Consider the following 22617-nt stretch of genomic DNA (forward strand, 5'->3'; position numbering starts at 1 on the left):
GCAACCAACGTATATGGAAACGTATGGAAGCACACTATACAGGAGAAAAAAAAAGCAGCAATAAAAGAAAAATGTGTATGAGGCAGAGACACACGCTGGGCGGCCTACACGCAGATGTGCCTGCAAGACACACTACACAGCGTGGGTCTGCACTCACACAGCCCTTGCAGACAGCTGTGAACACTGCTGCTAGGCAAACGAAAGCTACAGTGGTGGTTTATGTAGCCAGGATAAAGCACAATATTGTTTTTAGAATCACAGCCATGCCAGTAGTTAACATGCTTACATGCCTAACAGGATGTGCCCACACTTCTGAGGATCCCCATTGGCTGAATCAAATCGAGCGGGCTCCTAGCATTATGGGAACTTCCGATTCCGGTATTCGATATGAAAAAAGTATCGGAACTAAGTATCGGAATTCCGATACAGCTAATATCGGCCGATACCCGATACTTGCGGTATCGGAATGCTCAACACTACTTGGCAGGTAACAGTTGGGTGGCCAGGTTCATTAAGGCAGCCAGTAGATCCAGACCTATGTCTTCCCTAAACACTCCTCCCTGGGATCTAAACTAAGGATGTGTCTTTCATGGCAGCTGATTCTTTTTGAACTGTTGAGTTTCAGATAAACGTGTCCTGATTGTTAGGGTGGGGGGCACAGAAGCCCTTAAAATTGAAGGTTGTGCTTGTCTGATCTATTGCCTACTTATGTAGACCTTTTCTCTTTCCCCCATGACGGCACCAGGGAGAGAGAGGGATCCTCCCTCAGGGACAGGAAACCTACAGATGAAAAAGGCGGTACCTCTCTCCCACATCAGTTGGTTTCCTGTCCCTGACGGGGAACCTACAGCACGTACCTGCAGTCGACGCGGGATGCCGGGGACTGAACCAGTCCGGTAATAGGCAGTGGGGCTCCCTGCCTCGGCTGGGTCGAGGCCTTGTGCTGGCTTTCCCCGAAGCACCACCACCGGGTCGGCGGGCCTTGAGGGTGATTGGGGAGAGTCAGTGAAGATCGGACAAGGCTGGCTTACGCCTTCCCTCCAATATCTCTCATCCCCTTAGTACTGAGGAAAATACGGGGGGACAAGGCGACGGTAGTGGTAATAGCACCCTTCTGGCCACGGAGAATATGGTTCTCCTGGCTAAGAAGAATGTCCGTAACAGATCCCTGGCTTCTACCAGAAACTCCAGACCTTCTATCCCAGGGACCAGTATATCACCCCCATATAAAAAACTTACACATGACAGCTTGGCTTTTGAGAGGGAACTCCTAAGCAATAGGGGCTTCTCGTCAAACTTTGTTTCCACGCTACTACAAAGTAGAAAGCCAGTAACCAGTAAAGCGTATGGCAAAGTGTGGAAAAAATTCATGTCAGTGTCAGGCTCCGACCCAACGGGAGAAATCCCAATAGACAAAATTCTGGAATTCCTACAGAGGGGGTTGGAAAAGGGGTTAGCTACCAGCACCGTAAAAGTACAGGTGGCGACCTTGGGAGCTTTGTATAACCATGACCTAGCCAAAAATAGATGGGTTATGAGATTCATTAGAGCCTCAAGTAGATCCAAGCCGATCCCCCTATGCACTCCCCCCCCCCCCCGGGATCTAAACCTAGTGCTAAACGCACTAACCAAATGTCCCTTCGAACCCCTAGCGGAGGTTCCCTTAAAAATATTGTCCCTTAAGACCTCCCTCCTGGTAGCCTTAACTTCTGCCCGCCGCATTAGTGATATGCAAGCTTTGTCTGCCCACTCACCCTTCATGCAAATACTGGATGATAGGGTAATTCTTAGAACCGACCCAGCATATCTCCCCAAGGTATCGTCACAGTTTCATAGGACCCAGGAAATCTCCCTACCCTCCTTCTGTCCCAATCCCAAGAACAAAACAGAAGAAATATTACACACTTTAGATGTAAAAAGGTGCCTGGTCCAATACTTGACATCCACGAGGTAGTTTAGGAAGGATAGGGCTCTGTTTGTCTGTTTTCAGGGTCCTCGGAAGGGTCAAAAAGCATCGAAGGCCACACTGGCGAGATGGATAAGAGAGGCCATCACCCTATCCTACTCCTCCTGCGGGGCGGCCATCCCGGAGGACGTAAGGGCCCATTCAACCAGGGCAGTGGCATCATCCTGGGCGGAGAAAGACGGCACTTCAATAGACCAGATATGTAGAGCGGCCACTTGGTCTTCCCCCTCTACATTTTTCAAACATTACCATCTAGACTTAACCTCCTCTTCAGATCTCACCTTTGGTAAAAGGGTTCTGGAGGCGGTGGTCCCTCCCTGCATGTACAATCTTTGTAATTCTTTCCGTGGTGCCATCATGGGGGAAAGAGAAAATCGTAGTTACTTACCGATAACGGTATTTCTCTGATCCCATGATGGCACCCGTACATCCCATCCCTTTCACACACAGGCGTGCACATTAGAGTGAGTTAGTTAGCTTTAGTGCTTAGCCACACGGTGCCTCTATTAAGCTTAATCTGATTAATTTTGGATTTTTTTTATAACCATTTGAGTTGCAGCTGAAAGTGGTTAAAGGTCCTGTTATCTCAGCATGAAAATTTTTAAACTGTGTATACTTCAGAAAAAGCACTGACCAGTTAATGTGTCAATGTAGCATAAACTCAGCAGACGAAGCTACAGAACCAGAACTGTTCCAAAACCAGAGGCGTGCCCACCCCCAGCAACAAAGAGGTGAAAGAGTGCAAATCTGTGTTTCACAAGGAACAATTTGAAAATAACCCTTTAATTATACTAGCTTTAGGGAAATGCTCAAAACCATAAGTTTGGATGGTATGGCGTGTATATTACAATCTCTGACAGCTTAATAGGTCTGATGTTAAAAGAAAAGCAAAAAAACTATCCTACAAATAGTTTTACATGCCTGCTTATAATTTTGCACCAGCAAAAATTCTATTAACCTGCAGATATATGCTTAATCTGCAGGTTAATAGCGTTAATAACCTGGCCAATGCCTGCACATAGCTGAACGTTGCAGGGAGAAAATTAACTTTATTGTCCCTGGCAGCATTCGTATTCACTCCTGGGGGCACCTCCAGTGTGGGATCTGTCCCAACTCTGAGAATACAACCATGCACCTGGCCCTGACTGACACTGGCTCTGTATTGGAGTCGGCTGTCAGTCAGTGTCGGGGATGCGGTTACATTCGCCGCTCTGTATTTTCATAGCGATGACTGAAACCAGACTGCCTCCGGGGAGAATAAAGTTGATTTCCTCCCAGCAGTGTTCGACTACATGTAGGTTAACACCATTTTTGCTGGTGACCGGTTTCCTTTAAATATATAGCTAGATAAAGTCCCTAAGTTAAGAAACATATTTATGCACAGGCTTGTATATAGTGCTTCACTCTTATTCTCACCACTCGGCAAAGCATTTTTGTCAGTGCTAAATACATTAATTTGTTGTGGTATTTGTGGTAGTTTCCAGGAAGTTAGGCCTTTGCATCAAAGTTTGAGCATCTTTCATTTTCAAATGGGGTTTTTCAGCGCATAGCTACTTAATTTATGTAGTTACTGTATTGTTTCTAACCGTAACTGCTTATTTATATTTAGCTTGTGGATCTCAACGTTTAGTGAGGACCTGTCTGCTTCCCTTCCACAGTTGTCTATTTGTTTCGCATACATTAAAGGAGTTGTGCATTGCTCAATCACTTCAGGACCCCATAGAGAATAAATACTATCTTCAATTGCGTCATGCAGCAGCACCATTCAAACAATGTTAGCACGGCTATTCCCAGCAGGTGACATGACATTTTGATGCAACCAATCAGCTCCCTCGGATCACCTGCAGCCTTTACTGCTCTCTGATTTAATATTGATGAGCTGCAGCGGTCATATGACACATCAATGTCACGTATCCTGCCAGGAGTAGCAGCTCTAATATTGATGTAAGGACTCCAGTGTGGGAGGGGAGTATAGATTTAATTTTTTCCTTGGAGTCCCATAAGTGATTAATCCCAACAAACATACAATTCTGGAGCATTTTTTCCCTAGATCTGTGCAATATTATCGAAATGCACAGATCTAGGAAAACAAGTGCTTCAGAAATGTATGTTTATTCAGATGTTATGTTATTCCTCCTGGAAATTAATTATGGTAATAGGATGGGTTATACTATTTGACTTTTTGTAGGAGCATGTACCTACATACTTTGACAATTTTATTTCAGTGCTGTTGTGTCAAACAATGTAGGCACATTGCTTATTGACAAGAGAAATAGTGATGCCCAACTTATAATTTATACAATTATATTGGGAATAATGGATGAACAAAAACTAGGAGCTACATAATTGTTAATTCAGAAACAGCATAAGTATGAACTAAAACAGACATGTCAGGAGCTAAATTTACTTAAAGTTTAACTTACTGTTGGATAGTGTTGAATCATGAGTATTGAATGTTGTAACAGTCTGTCCCCAAGAAGAAAGTCCTGAATAAGATCTAAACTTACAGAAATATCAGTAGCCAACGGCGCTAAGCGTTACAGCCTTTAAAGTACAAAGCAGCAAGTAATAAAACAAATACCATTCAAATTGTCCAAAAAAATGTAAAATTAAAATATATCAAAATAACTTGCGCTAGTATAATGTACCCAGGTTGTATAGGGCCACATAGGGTATAAATATATCCAATGTAAGGGAGTAAGTTACCTTGAATGTTGTTGGATTGGAGCGAGAGGGATAGTGTTGGAGATGGAGAAAGGATCCTTACATTCATCACGCTTTTGAAGATATCCTTCTCCAACACTCTCCCTCTCGCTCTAATCCAACAACATTTAAGGTAACTTACTCCCTTACATTTACATTGGATATATTTATACCCTATATGGCCCTATACAACGTGGGTACATTATACTAGCGCAAGTTATTTTTATATATCTTAAGATCTAAACTTTTCAGTAGCTTCCAATGAGAAGCTTGGGAGGAGCTCACTGGTTATATTGCATATTAATGCCTTAACCCCTTCCCGACCTGTGACAGCGTATGTGTCATGAAAGCCGGTGCCAATCCGACCCGTGACGCATATGCTGTGTCATGAATTGATAGCCCCCCTGCGAGTTGGGTGAGCGGGATCACTGAAAGGTCACCTGACCCGCAGGTACAGGGGGCTTTGTACTTCTCCCCGGGGGGGTGGCTTAGCCCCCACATGGCTACGATCGCTCTGATTGGCTGTTAAACGTGAAACAGCCAATCAGAGCAATTGCAATATTTCACCAATGAAATTTGGTGAAATATTACAATCCAGCCATGGCCGATGCTGCAATAGCATCTGTCATGGCTGGAGACCTAGATCCGACCCCCTCCACAACTCTCGGGGCCGATCGGCCCCTGATACCAACTGACGGCGTTAACATCTGCTCCGCTCCCCCCACCTTCCACTCCCCCCTCACCCCCCGGTACCTCCCATGTCCTGCTCTGGCTCCCGGTGTCCCGCTGTCCCGGATCATGGGTGCCGCCATCTTGGAAAATGGCGGGCGCATGCGCAGTGCGCCCACCGGAATCTGCAACGCCGCAGATTCATTCATTCATTTTGATCACTATGATAAACTTTCACAGTGATCAAAGTAAAAAAGATAGTAAATAACCCCCCCCCCTTTATCACCCCCATAGGCAGGCAAAAATAATAAGATAAAGAAAATATGTATTTTTCCATTACGGTTAGAATTAGGGTTGGAATTAGGGTTAGGGGTGGAGTTAGGGTTGGAATTAGGGTTAGAATTAAGGTTGGGGTTAGGGTTGGAATTCGGGTTAAGATTAGGGTTTGAGGTGGGTTGGGATTGGGATTACGGTTAGGCTTGTGGTTAGGGGTGTGTTGGGGTTAGGGTTGTGGTTAGGGTTATGATTAGGGTTGGGATTAGGGTTAGGGGTGTGTTGGGGTTAGGGTTGGAGTTAGAATTAAGGGGTTTCCACTGTTTAGGCACATCACGGGGTCTCCAAACACGACATGGCGCCACCATTTATTCCAGCCAATTTTGCGTTCAAAAAAGTCAAACAGTGCTCCCTCCATTCCGAGCCCCAACATGTACCCAAACAGTGGTTTACCTTCACGTATGGGGTATCGGCGTACTCAGTAAAAATTGCACAACAAGTTTGGGTGTCTAATTTCTCCTGTTACCCTTGGGAAAATAAAAAATTGGGGGCTAAAAAAATTTTTTGGGAAAAAATTGATTTTTTATTTTCATGGCTCTGCGTTATAAACTTCTGTGAAGCATTTGGGGGTTCAAAGTGCTCACCAGACATCTAGATAAGTTCCTTGGGTGGTCTAGTTTCCAAAATGGGGTCACTTGTGGGGGGTTTCCACTGTTTAGCAACATCAGGGGCTTTGCAAATGTAACATGATGCCCGCAGACCATTCCATCAAGTCGGCATTTCAAAACGTCACTTCCGAGCCCCGACGTGTGCCCAAACAGTGGTTCCCTCCTACATATGGAGTACCAGCGTACTCAGGACAAACTGGACAATAACTTCCTTGTGAAAATAAAAAATTGCTGGCTAAAATTTCATTTTTGAAGAAAAAAAAAAAAGATTTTTATTTTCATGGCTCTGCGGCTATGAGGTATCGGTGTAGTGAGGAGAAATTGCCCCACAAATTTTAGGATCCATTTTATCCTGTTGCCCATGAGAAAATGAAAAAACTGAGGCAAAAAAAATTTTTTGTGAAAAAAAATACTTTTTTTTTTTACGGCTCAATTTGCGAAGCACCTGGGGGTTCAAAGTGCTCACTATGCATCTAGATAAGTTCCTTAGAGGGTCTAGTTTCCAATATGGGGTCACTTGTGTGGGAGCTACAATGTTTAGGCATACAGGGACTCTCCAAACCCGACATGGCAACCTCTAAATATTCCAGCATATTTTCCATTCAAAAAGTCAAATGGAGTTCCTTCCCTTCTGAGCGTTGCCGTGCACCCAAACAGTGGTTTATGACCACATATGAGGTATCGGTGTACTCAGGAGAAATTGTCCAACAAATTTTAGGATCCATTTTATCCTGTTACCCATGTAAAAATGAAAAAATTGATGCTAAAAGAAAATTTTTGTTGGAAAATTAAAATGTCCATTTTTTCCTTCCACGTTGCTTTAGTTCCTGTGACGCACCTGAAGGGTTAATAAACTTCTTGAATGTGGTTTTGAGTACCTTAAGGGGTATAGTTTTTAGAATGGTGTCACTTTTGGATATTTTCTGCCATATAGACCCCTCAAAATGACTTCAAATGTGAGGTGGTCCCTAAAAAAAAATGGTTTTGTAAATTTTGTTGTAAAAATGAGAAATCGCTGGTCAACCTTTTACCCTTATAACTTCCTAACAAAAAAAAAATTATTTCCAAAATTGTGCTGATGTAAAGTAGACATGTGGGAAATGTTATTTAATAAGAAATTTGTGTGACATGGCTCTCTTATTTAAAAGCATGAAAATTTAAAGTTTAAAAATTGCAAAATTTTCGCCGTATTACCGTTCTTTCCATAACTAAACACAAGACATAGCGAAGAAATTTTACGACTAACATGAAGTAAAATATGTCACGAAAAAACAGACTCAGAATCAGCAAGATCCTTTAAATTGTTCCAGAGTTATAACCAAATAAAGTGACAGTGGTCAGAATTGTAAAAATTGACCTGTTCATTAAGCTGCAAAATGGCTCTGTCACTAAGGGGTTAAAATTGTGCTAGTGTAAAGTAGACATGTGGGAAATGTTTTTTATAAACTATTTTGTGTGACATGACTTTTATTTAACAAAATTTAAAAGTTTGAAAATTGCTAAATTTTTGCCAAATTTCTGTTTTTTTTTTCATAAATAAGCGCAAATCTTATTGAAGAAATTTTGCCACTGCCATGAAGGACAATATGTGACGAAAAATGTTCTCAGAATCAGTGGGATACGTTCCATTGTTCCAGAGCTATAAACACATAAAGTGACAGTGGTCAGAATTGTAAAAATTGGCTTCTTATTTAAGGTCACTAAGGGGTTAAACCACTACTATTCACATCAGCCTTTATGAAGCGGTCTGATCATTGATGTGCCAGTTCATTAAAATAATAATTGGGAAATGCTCATTTGGGTTTCCAGTTTTATACTCATTATTTAATATCTGCTTAAGTTTATTTTTGTCCATTCAACAGGAGACAGCTTTAAATTTTATGAGGGAAAATATCTTGCACATTTGATAGTTGAACCCACCCACCAACCTACTGTCTCCTTCCCCACCATCCTGTAGCATGTAAACCCGAAAGGGCAGGGTCCTTTCTCCACTCTGTATCAGTCTATCATTGTTAGTTTGTTTACTGTAAGTGATATCTGTAATTTGTATGTAACCCCCTTCTCATGTACAGCACCATGGAATCAATGGTGCTATATAAATAAATAATAATAGTTGAATACATGTGTTATCAAAAAACATTTTCCTAAGATGGAAGATTGGGCAGTAAAGCCTTTTTAATTTTTTTTTTTTTTGTATAGAGGGAAGTATTGGGCTGTACTGTGTTATCGTTACATTTTCATATTAATGAAAACTCTAATTGCTCAAGCAGCAACAATTATAAGATATAAAGGTGTCAATGGATTTGCATTTCAAAGACCTACAGTAGATTCATATGAATGCATTTTGAGGTGGGAGGTTGAGCTTACTGACAGATTCCCGAAAAGTAACATTGTTTTTACATTTTCCTATATATGCTCAAAGGAATGTTTAATGGATATCTTGCTGAAAAAAAACAAACTACGGTAATTATCAGTATGTTTTGATTTTAGGTACCCCCTGGACTTTCAAGACAAAGGTGAGACATTTTTAAATTGGCCACCTTTTTGCTTTTGCTGTATCCTTGTGCTTTTTATAATAATAATAATAATAATAATAATAATAATTTTTATTTATATAGCGCCAACATATTCCGCAGCACTTTACATTTAAGCGGGGACATGTACAGACAATAAATTCAATACAAGTTAAGACAATTCAAACAGTGACATTAGGAGTGAGCTCCCTGCTCGCAAGCTTACAATCTACAAGGAAATGGGGGGACACAGTAGGTGAGAAGTGCTTGTTAATTCAAGTCTGGCAATTATAATAAATAGGGATTTTCATATAAAGCTGCACTTTGTTCCCATTTCATCAAAACAAACCGTTTTCTTGCCAGTCTTGATGAAGGGCATACTGCAATTAGACACTGCTTATTCATTAAGTGGCTCACATAATTCTGAAGTAAAAGCTTTGGTTTGGGCCCTTTTATGTGCAGTTATGTGGAACCTACATCAAAAATCTGCAGATAAAAAAATGATAACCTATTGTAAACTTTCAACTCTGTATCTTGCTCTCACTGCAATTTTCAGGCTACTCTGGAGCATATAAAATCTGTTTGGCACATGACCTATGCTAATTATGCAAATTGTCTCTTCTCCATAAGGAGAAATGATACTTCTTGGATATCGCACATGACCTATAATTAGCACTCTGAGCAAAAGAAAAGGCCTCTCATACACATTACATAAAGGTTGTCCGAATCCGGACTATTGAATTTCAACTGCTGATCATTTGTTCTCTGGGAGACAAGTCTCTGCCAGATGATTGTGGCAGCAACTCTCTCCTACAGTTTAACTGAGACAAACTCTGCTTTCTACAATTTGGAGAAATGGGGAGAAATAGTTGTCGGCTGAACAATCACTTTGGCTGATGGCCACATAATGTATTATTGCCAACATTTCACTACTCTATAACTAGTGGATTGAATTTACACTAAGCTGAGAATTCATATATTATGAACTTGCCTGTGTGTCCCCTTATCTAGACATAACCCATGGTGCACATTTTTCCCGCAGTGTTTCTTTAATGGAAACCTGTCATCTGATACATGCTGCCAAATCTATGGGCAGCAGCAGGAATTGGGTACGATCTGTACTTTCTCAGCCAGGTATGTTTTACTCCGAAACGCTGCGGCATTTCAGAGAAAAATATACTTTAATAGGTGTGGGGAATCGAGACCGCACTGTATGTAGACTAGTCGGACAGGCGGTTCCCCAGCGGCTTCTCCCCACCCTGGATTGGAATGTCTTTGCTTACTTGTGCGTATAGTTGGGTTGCTGCTAAAGGAAAAGAAATCTCTTTAAATCTTCTTCTTTAGCGAGTGTAAATGGAGCGCGAGTGTGTGACTTTGGATTCAGGGAGTTTACAAGGGAGGAATTACTGAATTGCTGTTTGTATTTTATTAATACTTTGCATTTATTTTTACTTAACTTTTCTTTCTGTTGCAATCCCCAATAGGAAATGAGCTCCATTATTGATAATGCCATCCAGTGTACATCTTGCCACATGTATGCAATCCTTGAACAGCCGGTCAAGGGTGCATACTGCTGTGCAAGATGTGAGCACGTTGTGCATTTGGAAGCCCAGGTACTGGATCTAAATGTGCAGGTGGCAACACAGATCTATAGACAATATGGAAAGGTGTCTGCTGCTCACTGAGCAGCAGCTCACTGGGATAAATGTGGGGGAGGATGGTAGTATGGAGCTGCAGGACAGTAAGGCAGCTAGCTGGGTGACAATTAGAAGACTGGGTAGAGGGAAGAGTGTCAGGGAGGCTAGTCCTGATCTGGCAAACCCCAATAAGTTTGCTAAGTTGGCAGATGAGGGACTATCAATACAGGGGTAGCACTGCTGCAGCAAGGCATGTCCTCTGAAAGCCAGAGGAGTGTCTGCTCCAGTAAGGGGGAAATAGGAGAGCAGGGCAGGCCGGACAGGTGCTGGTAGTGGGGGACTCAATTATTAGGGGAACAGATAGGGCAGTCTGTCACAATGACCCCAGGGATCATCGAACAGTGTGCTGCAAACCTGACGCTCGAGTCCGGCACATCGCTGATTGGATTGACAGATTACTGGGAGGGGCTGGTGAGGACCCAGCGGTCATGGAGCATATTGGTGCAAGTGACATAGTTAGAGGATAGGTGCAAGGTCCTTAAAGATGATTTCAGGGAATTAGTCTGCAAGCTTAAAGCAAGGACCTCCAAGGTGTTTTTTTCTGAGATACTGCCTGTACCACGTGCAATGCCAGAGAGGCAACGGGAGATTAAGGAGGTTAATAAGTGGCTCCAGAATTGGTGTAGGAAGGAGGGGTTTGGGTTCCTGGAGAACTAGACCGACTTCTCAGTTGGCTACAGGTTCTATGCTTGGGACAGGCTGCACCTCAATGGGGAGGGTGCAGCTGTGTTGGGGGAGAAAATGGCTAGAAGGTTGGAGGAGTGTTTAACCCCTTCCCGACCCATGACGCCTATGTAGGCATCATGAAAACTCGTGCCAATACGACCCATGACGCCTACGTAGGTGTCATGGTATAAATCACCCTCCTGCGGATCGGGTGACCGGGGTCACTGAAAGGTCACCCGACCCGCAGACACAGGAGGCTTTGTGCTTCACCCCCCGTGGCTACAATGGCTCTGATTGAAAAACAAAAAAACTGAACTGGAGTAGACTTGAATGACATGCATGATGTAAAAGCATGTTCACACTGGCCATAAAAGCAAGCAAAACCAAAAGAAAAAACAATGTGTGTATATACCCTAATGAAAATAAATAAGTAAAAAAGCAAGTGCATTAAATAATTAACATAGGGTACTTGGTAAACACTGTTTTGATCAAAAAAGTGTAAAGCTGTCCCACCACGGCAAGGTGTACCCATTTGAGACAGTAACTACACTAACAGTAAAACCTACCTAACCTACCTAGTGTGAATAGTGGCAGAGAGTCTCCGGGTCCCAAACGGACACCCAGCTAAAGAGCGACTAAAAGTGAACTAAACAGTTCAGTAGGAAGGAGGCCACACCCTATTTGTACTGAAAACAAAAATACTGAGAGTCTCGGATCCCAAACAGACACCCGACCCGCAGACACAGGAGGCTTTGTGCTTCACCCCAGGGGGCTGGCTTCTCCCCCCCCCCTTGGCTACGATCGCTCTGATTGGCTGTTTCAATATTAGCGATAGTAATATTTCATCAATGAAATTTGATGAAATATTACAATCCAGCCATGGCCGATGCTGAAATAGCATCGGGCTTGGCTGGAGACACCGATCCGCCCCCCCCCCACCAACTGACGGGGGGCGATTGGCCACTGACTGGAGGTGGCTATCTGCCACCGCTATCATCATCTGCTCCCCCTCCCCTTCCCTCTGCTCCCCCGCCTTCCGCTCACCCCCCCGGTACCCTCCGAGTCCCGATGTCCCGCCGTCCTGGATCATGGGTGCCACCATCTTCCAAAATGGCGGGCGCATGCACAAGTGCGTCTGTCGAATCTGTCAAAAGCCAGTTTCCATTCATTCATTTTGATCACTGTGATAGATCCTATCACAGTGATCAAAATAAAAAAAAAATAGTAAATCACCCCCCCTTATCACCCTCATAGGCAGGGACAAATAATAAAATAAATAAAATATTTTTATTTTTCTATTAGGGTTAGAGTTAGGGTCAGAATTAGAGTTGGGGTTAAAATTAGGGTTAGGGTTGGAATTAGGGTTGGGGTTAGGGGTATATTGGGGTTAGGGTTGGGATTAGGGTTAGGAATGTGTTGGGGGTTAGGGTTGTGGTTAGGTGAGTGTTTGGGTTAGGGTTGGAGTTAGAATTGAGGGGTTTCCACTGTTGAGGCACATCAAGGGGTATACAAACGCGACATGGCGCCACCATGGCGTTCAAAAAGTCAAACGGTGCTCCCTCCCTTTCAAGCCCCGACCTGTTCCCAAATAGTGGTTTACCCCAAAATATGGCGTATCAGCGTACTCAGGAAAAATTGCACAATAACTTTTGGCATCTAATTTATCCTGTTATCCTTGTGAAAATAAAAAATTGCGGCTAAAAATCATTTTTTTCAGGGAAAAAAATGATTTTTTATTTCACGGCTCTGCGTTCTAAATTTTTGTGAAGCACTTGGGGGTTCAAAGTGCTCACCACACATCTAGATAAGTTCCTTGGGGGGGTCTAGTTTCCAAAGTGGGGTCACTTGTGGGGGTTTCCACAGTTTAGGCACATCAGGGGCTCTGCAAACGTAACATGACGCCCGCAGACCATTCCTTCAAAGTCGGCATTTCAAAACATCACTACTTCGCTTCCGAGCCCCGACGTGTGCCCGAACAGTGGTTCTCCCCATATATGGGGTACCAGCATACTCAGGAAAAACTGTACAACAACTTTTGGGGTCCAATTTCTCCTGTTACCCTTGTGAAAATAAAAAATTGCAGGCTAAAAAAATCATTTTTTGAGGAAAAAAATTATTTTTTATTTTCACAGCTCTGCATTATAAACTTCTGTGAAGCACCTGGGGGTTTAAAGTGCTCACTATGCATATAGTTAAGTTCTTTAGGGGGTCTAGTTTCCAAAATGGGGTCATTTGTGGGGGAGCTCCAAAGTTTAGGCACACAGGGGCTCTCCAAACACGACATGGTGTCCGCTAATGATTGGAGCTAATTTTCCATTCAAAAAGTCAAATGGCACTCCTTCCCTTCTGAGCCCTGCCGTGTGCCCAAACCAGTGGTCCCCCCCTCATCTGGGGTATCAGCGTACTCAGGACAAACTGGACAACAACTTTTGGGGTCCAATTTCTCCTGTCACCCTTGGGAAAATAACAAATAGCGGGCTAAAAAATCATTTTTGAGGGGGAAAAAAAATGATTTTTTTATTTTCACGGCTCTGCGTTAATAAACTGTGAAGCACTTGGGGGTACAAAGTGCTCACTACACCTCTAGATAAGCGCCTAGTCTAGTTTCCAAAATGGGGTCACTTGTTGTGGTTTCTACTGTTTAGACACATCAGGGGCTCTGCAAACGCAACATGACGCCCGCAGAACATTCCATCAAAGTCTGCATTCCAAAATGGCGCTCCTTCCCTTCCGAGCTCTCCCATGCGCCCAAACAGTGGTTCCCCCCACATATGGGGCATCGGTGTACTCAGGACAAATTGCACAACAACTTTTGTGGTCCAATTTCTCCTGTTAGCCTTGTGAAAATAAAAAATAGTGGGCTAAAAAATAATTTTTGAGGAAAAGATTTTTTATTTTCACGGCTCTGTGTCATAAACTTCTGTGAAGCACTTGGGGGTTCAAAGTGCTCACCACACATCTAGATAAGTTCCTTAAGGGGTCTAGTTTTCTAGTTTCCAAAACTTGTGGGTTTTTTTCACTGTTTAGGCACACAGGGGCTCTCCAAGCGCGACATGGTGTCCCCTAACGATTGGAGCTAATTTTCCATTCAAAAAGTCAAATGGCGCTCCTTACCTTCCGGGCCCTGCCGGGGGCCCAAACAGCGGTTTATGACCACATATGAGGTATCGGTGTACTCAGGAGAAATTGCCCAACAAATTTTATGATCCATTTTATCGTGTTGCCCATGTGAAAATGAAAAAATTGATGCTAAAAGAAAATTTTTGTTGGAAAAATCAGCATGTCCATTTTTTCCTTCCACATTGCTTTAGTTCCTGTGAAGCACCTGAAGGGTTAATAATCTTCTTGAATGTAATTTTGAGTAGCTTGAGGGGTGCAGTTTTTTAGAATAGTGGAAATCTGGGGTATTTTCTGCCATATAGACCCCTCAAAGTGACTTCAAATGTGAGGCGGTCCCTAAAAAAAATTGTTTGTAAATGTTGTAAAAAAATCGCTGTTTCCAAAATTGTGCTGATGTAAATTAGACATGTGGGAAATGTTATTTATTAACTATTTTGTGTCACATAACGCTCTGGTTTAATAAATAAAAATTTAAAATTTGAAACTTGCAAAATTTTCGCCAAATTTCCAATTTTTTCACAAACGCAAAAATTATCGACCTAAATTTACCACTAACATGAAGCCCAATATGTCACGAAAAAACAATCTCAGAATCGCTAGGATCCGTTGAAGCGTTCCTGAGTTATTACCTCATAAAGGGACACTTGTCAGAATTTAAAAAAAATGGCCTGGTCATTAAGGTCAAAATAGGCTGGGTCATGAAGGAGTTAAACTAGGGATTGGGGGGGAGGGTATTCATTTTACCGAAGGGGAAGATAGTGCAGATAGAAACCTGGGCACAAATAATGAAATTGGGGGTGGGGTTAGAACAGTTAATAATTTAAGAAAGAATAGAGGTACAGATAGATACATAAAGTGCATGTATACTAATGCCAGAAGGCTCACCAACAAAATGAAGGAATTAGAATTAATTTTCTTTGAGTATAACTATGATATGGTGGGGATATCTGAGACAGGGTTGGATGAGAGCCATGACTGGGCTGTTAATTTACAGGGCTATAGTCTGTTCGATAATGACAGTACAAATAAGCGAGGGGGAGGCGTGTGTTTATATGTAAAATCATCCTTAAAACCCATCCTGCGTGATAATATATGTTAATCTAATGAAAATGTGGGTGGAGATAAGGGGAGGGGGAAAAATAATAAATTACTGATAGGGTTTTTTTTATAAGTCTCCAAAAATAATGGAAGCAACGGAGAATATCTTCGAAAAGCAAATAGATGAAGCAGCGACTCAAGGAGACGTCATTATTATGGGGGACTTCAACTACCCTGAAATACATTGGGGAACCGAAACCTGCAGTTCCAGTAAAGGTAATAGGGTTTTGATAACTATGAGAGACAATTACCTTTCACAACTGGTTCAGAACCCAACAAGAGGGGGGGCACTGCTAGACCTAATATTAACCAACAGGCCAGACCACATATCAAATATAACGGTTGGAGGTCACTTGGGTAACAGTGATCACAAAATAATAAGTTTTTATGTATCCTTTAATAAGATGTGTAGTAGAGGGGGTTACAAGGACACTAAACTTCAGGAAAGCAAATTTCCAACGGATGAGAGATGATCTTGGTGCTATAAACTAGGACGATATCCTGAGACATAAAAGTACACAAAGAAAATGGGAGACGTTTATTAGCATCCTGAATAGGACCTGTGCACAATATATACCGTATGGGGAAAAAACATGCTAGAAATAGGAGGAAACCACTATGGTTAAATAGAGCTGTAAGGGGCGCAGTAAGTGACAAAAAGAAAGCATTTAGAGAATTAAAGCAAGTAGGTAGTGATGAGGTATTAAATTAATACAGAGAGACTCATTGCCAGAGAAAGTAAAAATAATCAAATATCTAAAGGGCTGTCACATTGTAGAAGGATCAACTTTATTCTCATTTGCACAAGGAAAGACTAGAAGCAATGGGATGAAACTGAATGGGAGGAGACACAGATTAGATATTAGAAACAACTTTTTGACAGTTAGAGTGATCAATGAGTGGAACAGGTTGCCACGAGAAGTGGTGAGTTCTCCTTCAATGGAAGTCTTCAAACAGAGGCTGGACAGACATCTGACTGGGATGATTTAGGGAATCCTGCTTTGAGCAGGGGGTTGGACCAGATGGCCCAGGAGGTCCCTTCCAACTCTACAATTCTATGATTCTATGAATCCCCAAATATTCTTTAACTACATATATCGTAAGAAATTAAAAAATGATAGTGTTGGCCCCCTTAAAAATAGTCTGGGTGAAATGGTGGATGAGGATGAGGAAAAAGCCAATGTGTTAAATGACTTTTTTTCAACAGTATTTACACAAGAAATTCCCATGACGGATAACATGATCACTCAGTGATAACAAAAATTCTCCTTTAAATGTCACCTGCTTAGCCCAGCAGAAAGTACGGCGGCATCTCAAAATCACTAAAGTTGACAAATCCTCGGACCCGGATGGGATACACCCCCGAGTACTGCAGGAATTAAGTACAGTAATTGATAGACCATTATTTTTAATCTTTAAAGATTCCATAATAACAGGGTCTGTACCACAGGACTGCCGTATAGCAAATGTGGTGCCAATATTCCAAAAGGGGACAAAAACTGAACTTGGAAATTATAGGCCAGTGAGCTTAACCTCTACTGTTGGTAAAATCCTGTAAGGTTTTCTAAGAGATGCTATACTGGAGTATTTGAAGAAGAATAACCTCATGACCCAATATCAGCATGGGTTTACGAGGGACCGTTCCTGTCAAACTAATCTGATAAGCTTCTATGAAGAGGTAAGTTCCGGACTGGACCAAGGAAATGCAGTGGACGTGGTGTATATGGACTTTTCAAAAGCTTTTGATATGATGCCACGCAAAATTTTGATACATAAAATGAGAACAATGGGGATAGGGGAAAATGTGTAAGTGGGTTAAGAACTGGCTCGGGGATAGGAAACAAAGGGTGGTTATTAATGGAGCACACTTGGACTGGGTCACAGTTAACAGTGGGGTACTGCAGGGGTCAGTATTGGACCCGCTTCTTCTTGTTAACATATTTATTAATGACCTTGTAGGGGGCATACAGAGTAGCATTTCAGTATTTGCAGATGACACTAAACTACAGAGGAGGACAATTTTATATTACAGGAGGATTTATGTAAACTAGAAGCTTGGGCTGATAAATGGCAAATGACATTTAATGGGGATAAATGTAAGGTCATGCACTTGAGCAGAGGAAATAAGATGTATAATTATGTGCTTAATTATAAAAAACTGGGCAAAACTGTCACTAAAAAAGACCTGGGTGTATGGGTGGATGACAAACTCACATTTAGTGGCCAGTGTCAGGCAGCTGCTGCAAAGGCAAATAAAATAAAGGGATGCATTAAAAGAGGCATAGATGCTCATGAGGAGAACATAATTTTACCTCTGTACAAGTCACTAGTGCAACCTCACTTAGAATACTGTGCACAGTTCTGTTCTCCGGTGTATAAAAAAGACATAGCTGAACTAGAGTGGGTGCAGAGACGAGCGACCAAGGTTATTAGGGAACTGGGGGGGGTCTGCAATACCAAAACAAGTTATTACATTTGGGATTATTTAGTTTCTAAAAAACAAAGGGGTGCTTATTATAATCTATATATATAATTGCCTTAAATTGTCTGTCATCCACTTCCGTCTGGATGCCCCCGAATCCCACAATCCACTGCGCCGCATCGGAAGTACGCCGACCGCCATTTTGGAACACCCGATTGATGCTGCTCGGATCCAGCACGCTGCTGCTAATCCCGACAGCCGCTCGAACATATGTAGTATGTATGTAGTATGTATATATGTAGTATGTATGTTGTATGTATGTAGTATGTATGTAGTATGTATATAGTATGTAGTATGTATGTATATAGTATGTAGTATGTATGTAGTATGTATATATGTAGTATGTATGTAGTATGTATGTAGTATGTATATATGTAGTATGTATATTGTATGTATGTAGTATGTATGTAGTATGTATATATGTAGTATGTTTTTTTTTTTTTTTTCATTCAACACATTAGCCGGATGATGGGACTACTACTGTCCCATCATTGGCTAATGTGTCAATCACCGTCATGGTAGCAGGCATAGCCCGATGGGACTTGTAGTCCCATCGGACGATGCCTGCACAGACCCCCGCAGCCTGTACAGCCCCCCGGACAGTCGGCACAGCCCCCCGGCAGGCCGGTACAGACCCCCGGCAGTCCGCACAGGCCCCGGGCAGTCGGCACAGATCCCCGGCAGCTGGCACAGCCCCCCGGCAGGCCGGTACAGACCCCCGGCAGTCCGCACAGACCCCCGGCAGGCCGGCACAGACCCCCGGAAGGTCCGTACACACCCCCGAGAGGCTGTACAAGGACAAAAAAGGGTTTTTCTTATTCCGATACCGGAAGTTCCATAGACTTGAATCGGACTTCCGGTATCGGAATCGGCGATACCCGATACTTTTTTTTAGATTGGCCAATCCATTCCGATACGATATTTTTCAGTATCGGCTGGTATCGCTCAACACTAGCTATAAATGATTGCACATAACCTTAGACCTATAATATATTGCACATGCCCTGTAGAGAGATTGCACAGTCCATCACCAATTAGAGTATATAGTTCATAAATATGCAAAAATTCGGGTGTAATTCATACCTGGGTCAAAAACAAGTCCTGCAGGAAGTGAGGCATTCACCCTAGTCTGATGTCTGTTACCCCCACCTCTGTCAGAGGTACCTCTACACAGGTCCACAAACCAGACTGGAGTACAACATGTGGGAGTTGATCTCTCTGATCAAGTCCTCTAGCCATACATACAGTGCCATGAGAAAAGCCAAGGAGTGCTGCAAGAAGGTGGTCGTGCACGTTGTACAGATGGAAATGGATACTTTTCGTATTTTTGTGCAGGCCAGACCAGTACGTCGTACCTTCAGTTCCTGGAGGTAGTGATCAAGGCCCTAATATTTGACAGGAAGGAGCGGGCCCCAGTATTTCTGGAACTGAAGATGCTTGTATCGTACCAGACCAACATTTCCTTTGAGGTACCTCAAACCTCAGAAAAGAAGATTGCAAAAGGTGTTACAGAAGGAGAATAAGAAAGGATACCATTTGGCAATGCGACACCTGCCCAACAAATCTGGCCAACACAATTCTCTTGTGAGCCAACCTTATGCATACTACACGACTTGCATATGCCAACCTGATGCACGCTACACTACTCGCGTATACCCACCTGTTGCACTCTACACTTCTTGCTTAAGCAACCTGTTGCACTCTACATTTCTCGCGTAAGCCAACTTTCTCAAATTTTCATGCTTCTAATGCAGTAATACAATTCATTTTTCATATTTCATGTTTCCATGTTATGGCGCTAAAGTGTGCTTCCTTTTTTCTTTGAATTTATATGAGTTGGTGAATCTAGGTCACTCCATATGGATTATGGCGCAGCTGCAGGGCACATATGCGGATTACTGTGCCAAAACTGCACGTCACAGGGCAGTGTGATGTGCATAGAAGGTGGATGCTATGATAATGAAGACAGAAGGCAGTTTCTTCTAGTCACCATACGCCCCGAAGCCTGTAAGAAATCATTAACATAAAAGAATTGCAAAAAAAGGGGGGGAGACAAAAAGTGCAATAGGGTCTTATCCACATTACAAAGGACAGTAATAATCTTTATTTTTTTAATAATAATCTTTATTTTTATATAGCGCTAACATATTCCGCAGCGCTTTACAGTTTGCACACATTTTCATCACTGTCCCCATGGGACTCACAATCTAAATTCCCTATCAGTATGTCTTTGGAATGTGGGAGGAAACCGGAGTACCCGGAGGAAACCCACGCAAACACGGGGAGAACATACAAACTCCTTGCAGATGTTGTCCTTGGTGGGATTGCAAGGCTGCAGCGCTAACCACTGAGCCACCGTGCTGCCAGATAATATAGTCAAAATTATAATTTTAACATGGATAAAAAGAAAAACTGAAAAAAAGATAAAAAAAGGAACCGGACATCTGTTCAGGTGGAAACAAACCTGCAAAAAAAAAAAAAAGGGGGGGGGTTATTCCTGTTCAGAAAAAACATAGTAGTAGTCCACTTGTAAGGCATCCACCTCTGAACAGGAATAAACCTACCCCCCCCCTTTTTTTTTGCAGGTTTGTGTCCACCTGAGCAGTTGTCCGGTTCCTTTTTTTTCTTTTTTTCAGTTTTTCTTTTTTTCATGTTAAAATCATAAATTTGACTTTATTATCTTTTTTTGGAAATGTAAATTTAATCAAAAAATCTTTTAAAATACGCATACTTTTGTATTATATCCTAGGTGAACTGTTAACCATGTGGTGTCATTGAACTTTGACACTGCATCATCTGACTTGTTGGCGCTCATTTTTTTGAAATCCAGCGTCCTTTCAAACCTATTTATGTCTGTGATACCTGTATGTATTTTGTGGTATTTCCTGATGAAGGGGGCATGTGACCCCTGAAACGCGTAGAATAAAACCACTGCAATCATACAGCACTCTCCTGGAATTTGTCTAAAGCGGCAGCGCGGAATATAGCTACGAACTCCTTTTGGATTTAACATAAAAGAATGAAACTCAATTCTTAACAACTAGACCACAGCTATGAGGCATAAAGGTAAGAATATTTAACCATTCTACTACCTGTATGCCCATAGTAATAGCTTAAAAGCGTCCCATTTAACCCTTCTAACTTTCTAAGAAAAAAAATTGTACTGATCTAAAGTAGACATGTGGGAAATATTAATGAACTATTTTGTGTGACATAACTCTGGTTTTACGGGCATAAAAATTAAGTGTGAATACTTTCAAAATTTTTGCCACGTTTCCGAGTTTTTCACAAAAGAACGCCAGTCATATCGAACAAATTTTACCACTATTATGAAGTACAGTATGTTTTTTTTCGTGACAATCTCAGAATCACCGGGATCCATTGAAGCGTTCCAGAGTTATTACCACATAAAGTGACCCTGGTCAGAATTGTAAAATTTGGCCTGGTCAGGAAGATGAAAACAGGCTTGGGGGTATTGAAGGGGTTAATAATCTATAAAAAATAAATAAACAATTAGCGTATAGTGCAAGTGTTGTTTCAAGACCTGTGCACCAGAGATGGTTAATGGGGGAACAGCATCTCTTGACTTCGTAAGAGATACTGCATGCAAAAAATGCAAGGTGATAAGTTATATGTTCTTTTCAGTGAGGGTGTTACTTGGGTTTTTGGTGGATATCATTTCTCTTTTGTACCTAAATTGCAGAAGCTGATCTGCAGACTAGCATGAAGAGAGCAAATGTTATTCTAACGTGTAGCACTACATTTGTTTACTTACATTAGTATACAGTTTTTTGCTGTATGGAAAAGCTCAGCAGACTCATATAGTGGTGCAGCGACCCCTGTGACAGCTAGGGGATGCTGTATGGGCTTCCCAGGACATGCATACAGGCGTTTCCATTATTGTGATGGGGAAATGAGGATCGACAGGTTTGTAAATGACCGATATGTATCACAGAGGTGGGTGCCCTGTGGTGGAAGCTGGAATATGTATTGATCAGCAGAGATATACTGCTGAGGGTTTGTTGCTGTGTATGAGGGAAGCGTCCAGGTGACTTGGTGAGATGGGTGGGGCCAGTCACCTACAAACCCACCCAGGGGCGTGTGTCTGAACACCCAAAGTAAAGCCTATGTGTGTGGCTGTGTAGCATAGGACCTTTAGTGAGGTCATGACCATGTGATCCATACCTCACCTGTGGGTGTGGTTATGGACCATATAATGTAACCAGGGTGGGTCACATGGAGAGAGTGTATGTACCTGAATGGTGCAGACTGCAAGGTCCTCTAAGGTCTGTGTTGTGAGATCCTGGAAAGAGGATCGGATCCCTGGAAGCACATGGCGAGACTTTGTAACCGGTGAGGCCGGTGTGTGTTGGATGGTCCCAAGAAGGGGACGGACGTCCTGAAGAAGAAGCAACTAAGAGGTAACCCCGGACAGGGGGAAATAACTGTGTTTAGGCTATGGAGCCTGTTTGCTGGACATAGCACAGCCTGTGTGACCACAGGGCTAAGAGAGCTGAGCTATACATTGAACATTCATCTGTCTGATATAAGACTGTTGCCGTTTATGGTTTATGCTGTATAATAAACCACATGGACTATTTATGTGAAAAACCCGTGCCGGACCTTGTTAATCTGCTGCCAAGTGAGTGTCCCCCAACACGAACAATAAGCGCTACCTTACAATATATATTCCGTATTTATAAAAAAATAAATATAAAAATAATTAAATCTAATAAAAATAATATAATATATGTAAAAAGTC

General features: G+C 42.2%; 1 protein-coding gene across 4 annotated transcripts in view; it reads left to right on the forward strand.

Annotated features, from left to right (window-relative positions):
• SKAP1 (src kinase associated phosphoprotein 1) overlaps positions 1-22617 on the forward strand; it is an 889984-nt gene that overhangs the window by 117589 nt on the left and 749778 nt on the right. For all 4 annotated transcript variants that reach the window (XM_073572419.1, XM_073572420.1, XM_073572421.1 and 1 more), the window contains exon 3: positions 8770-8795. In XM_073572419.1, coding sequence (XP_073428520.1) covers positions 8770-8795 — 26 coding nt within the window. The remainder of the gene's footprint in view (positions 1-8769; positions 8796-22617) is intronic.

This window comes from Dendrobates tinctorius, unplaced genomic scaffold (genome assembly GCF_039654945.1).
Source record: "Dendrobates tinctorius isolate UK_male_01 unplaced genomic scaffold, ASM3965494v1 ptg000032l, whole genome shotgun sequence".
Lineage (NCBI taxonomy): Eukaryota > Metazoa > Chordata > Amphibia > Anura > Dendrobatidae > Dendrobates > Dendrobates tinctorius.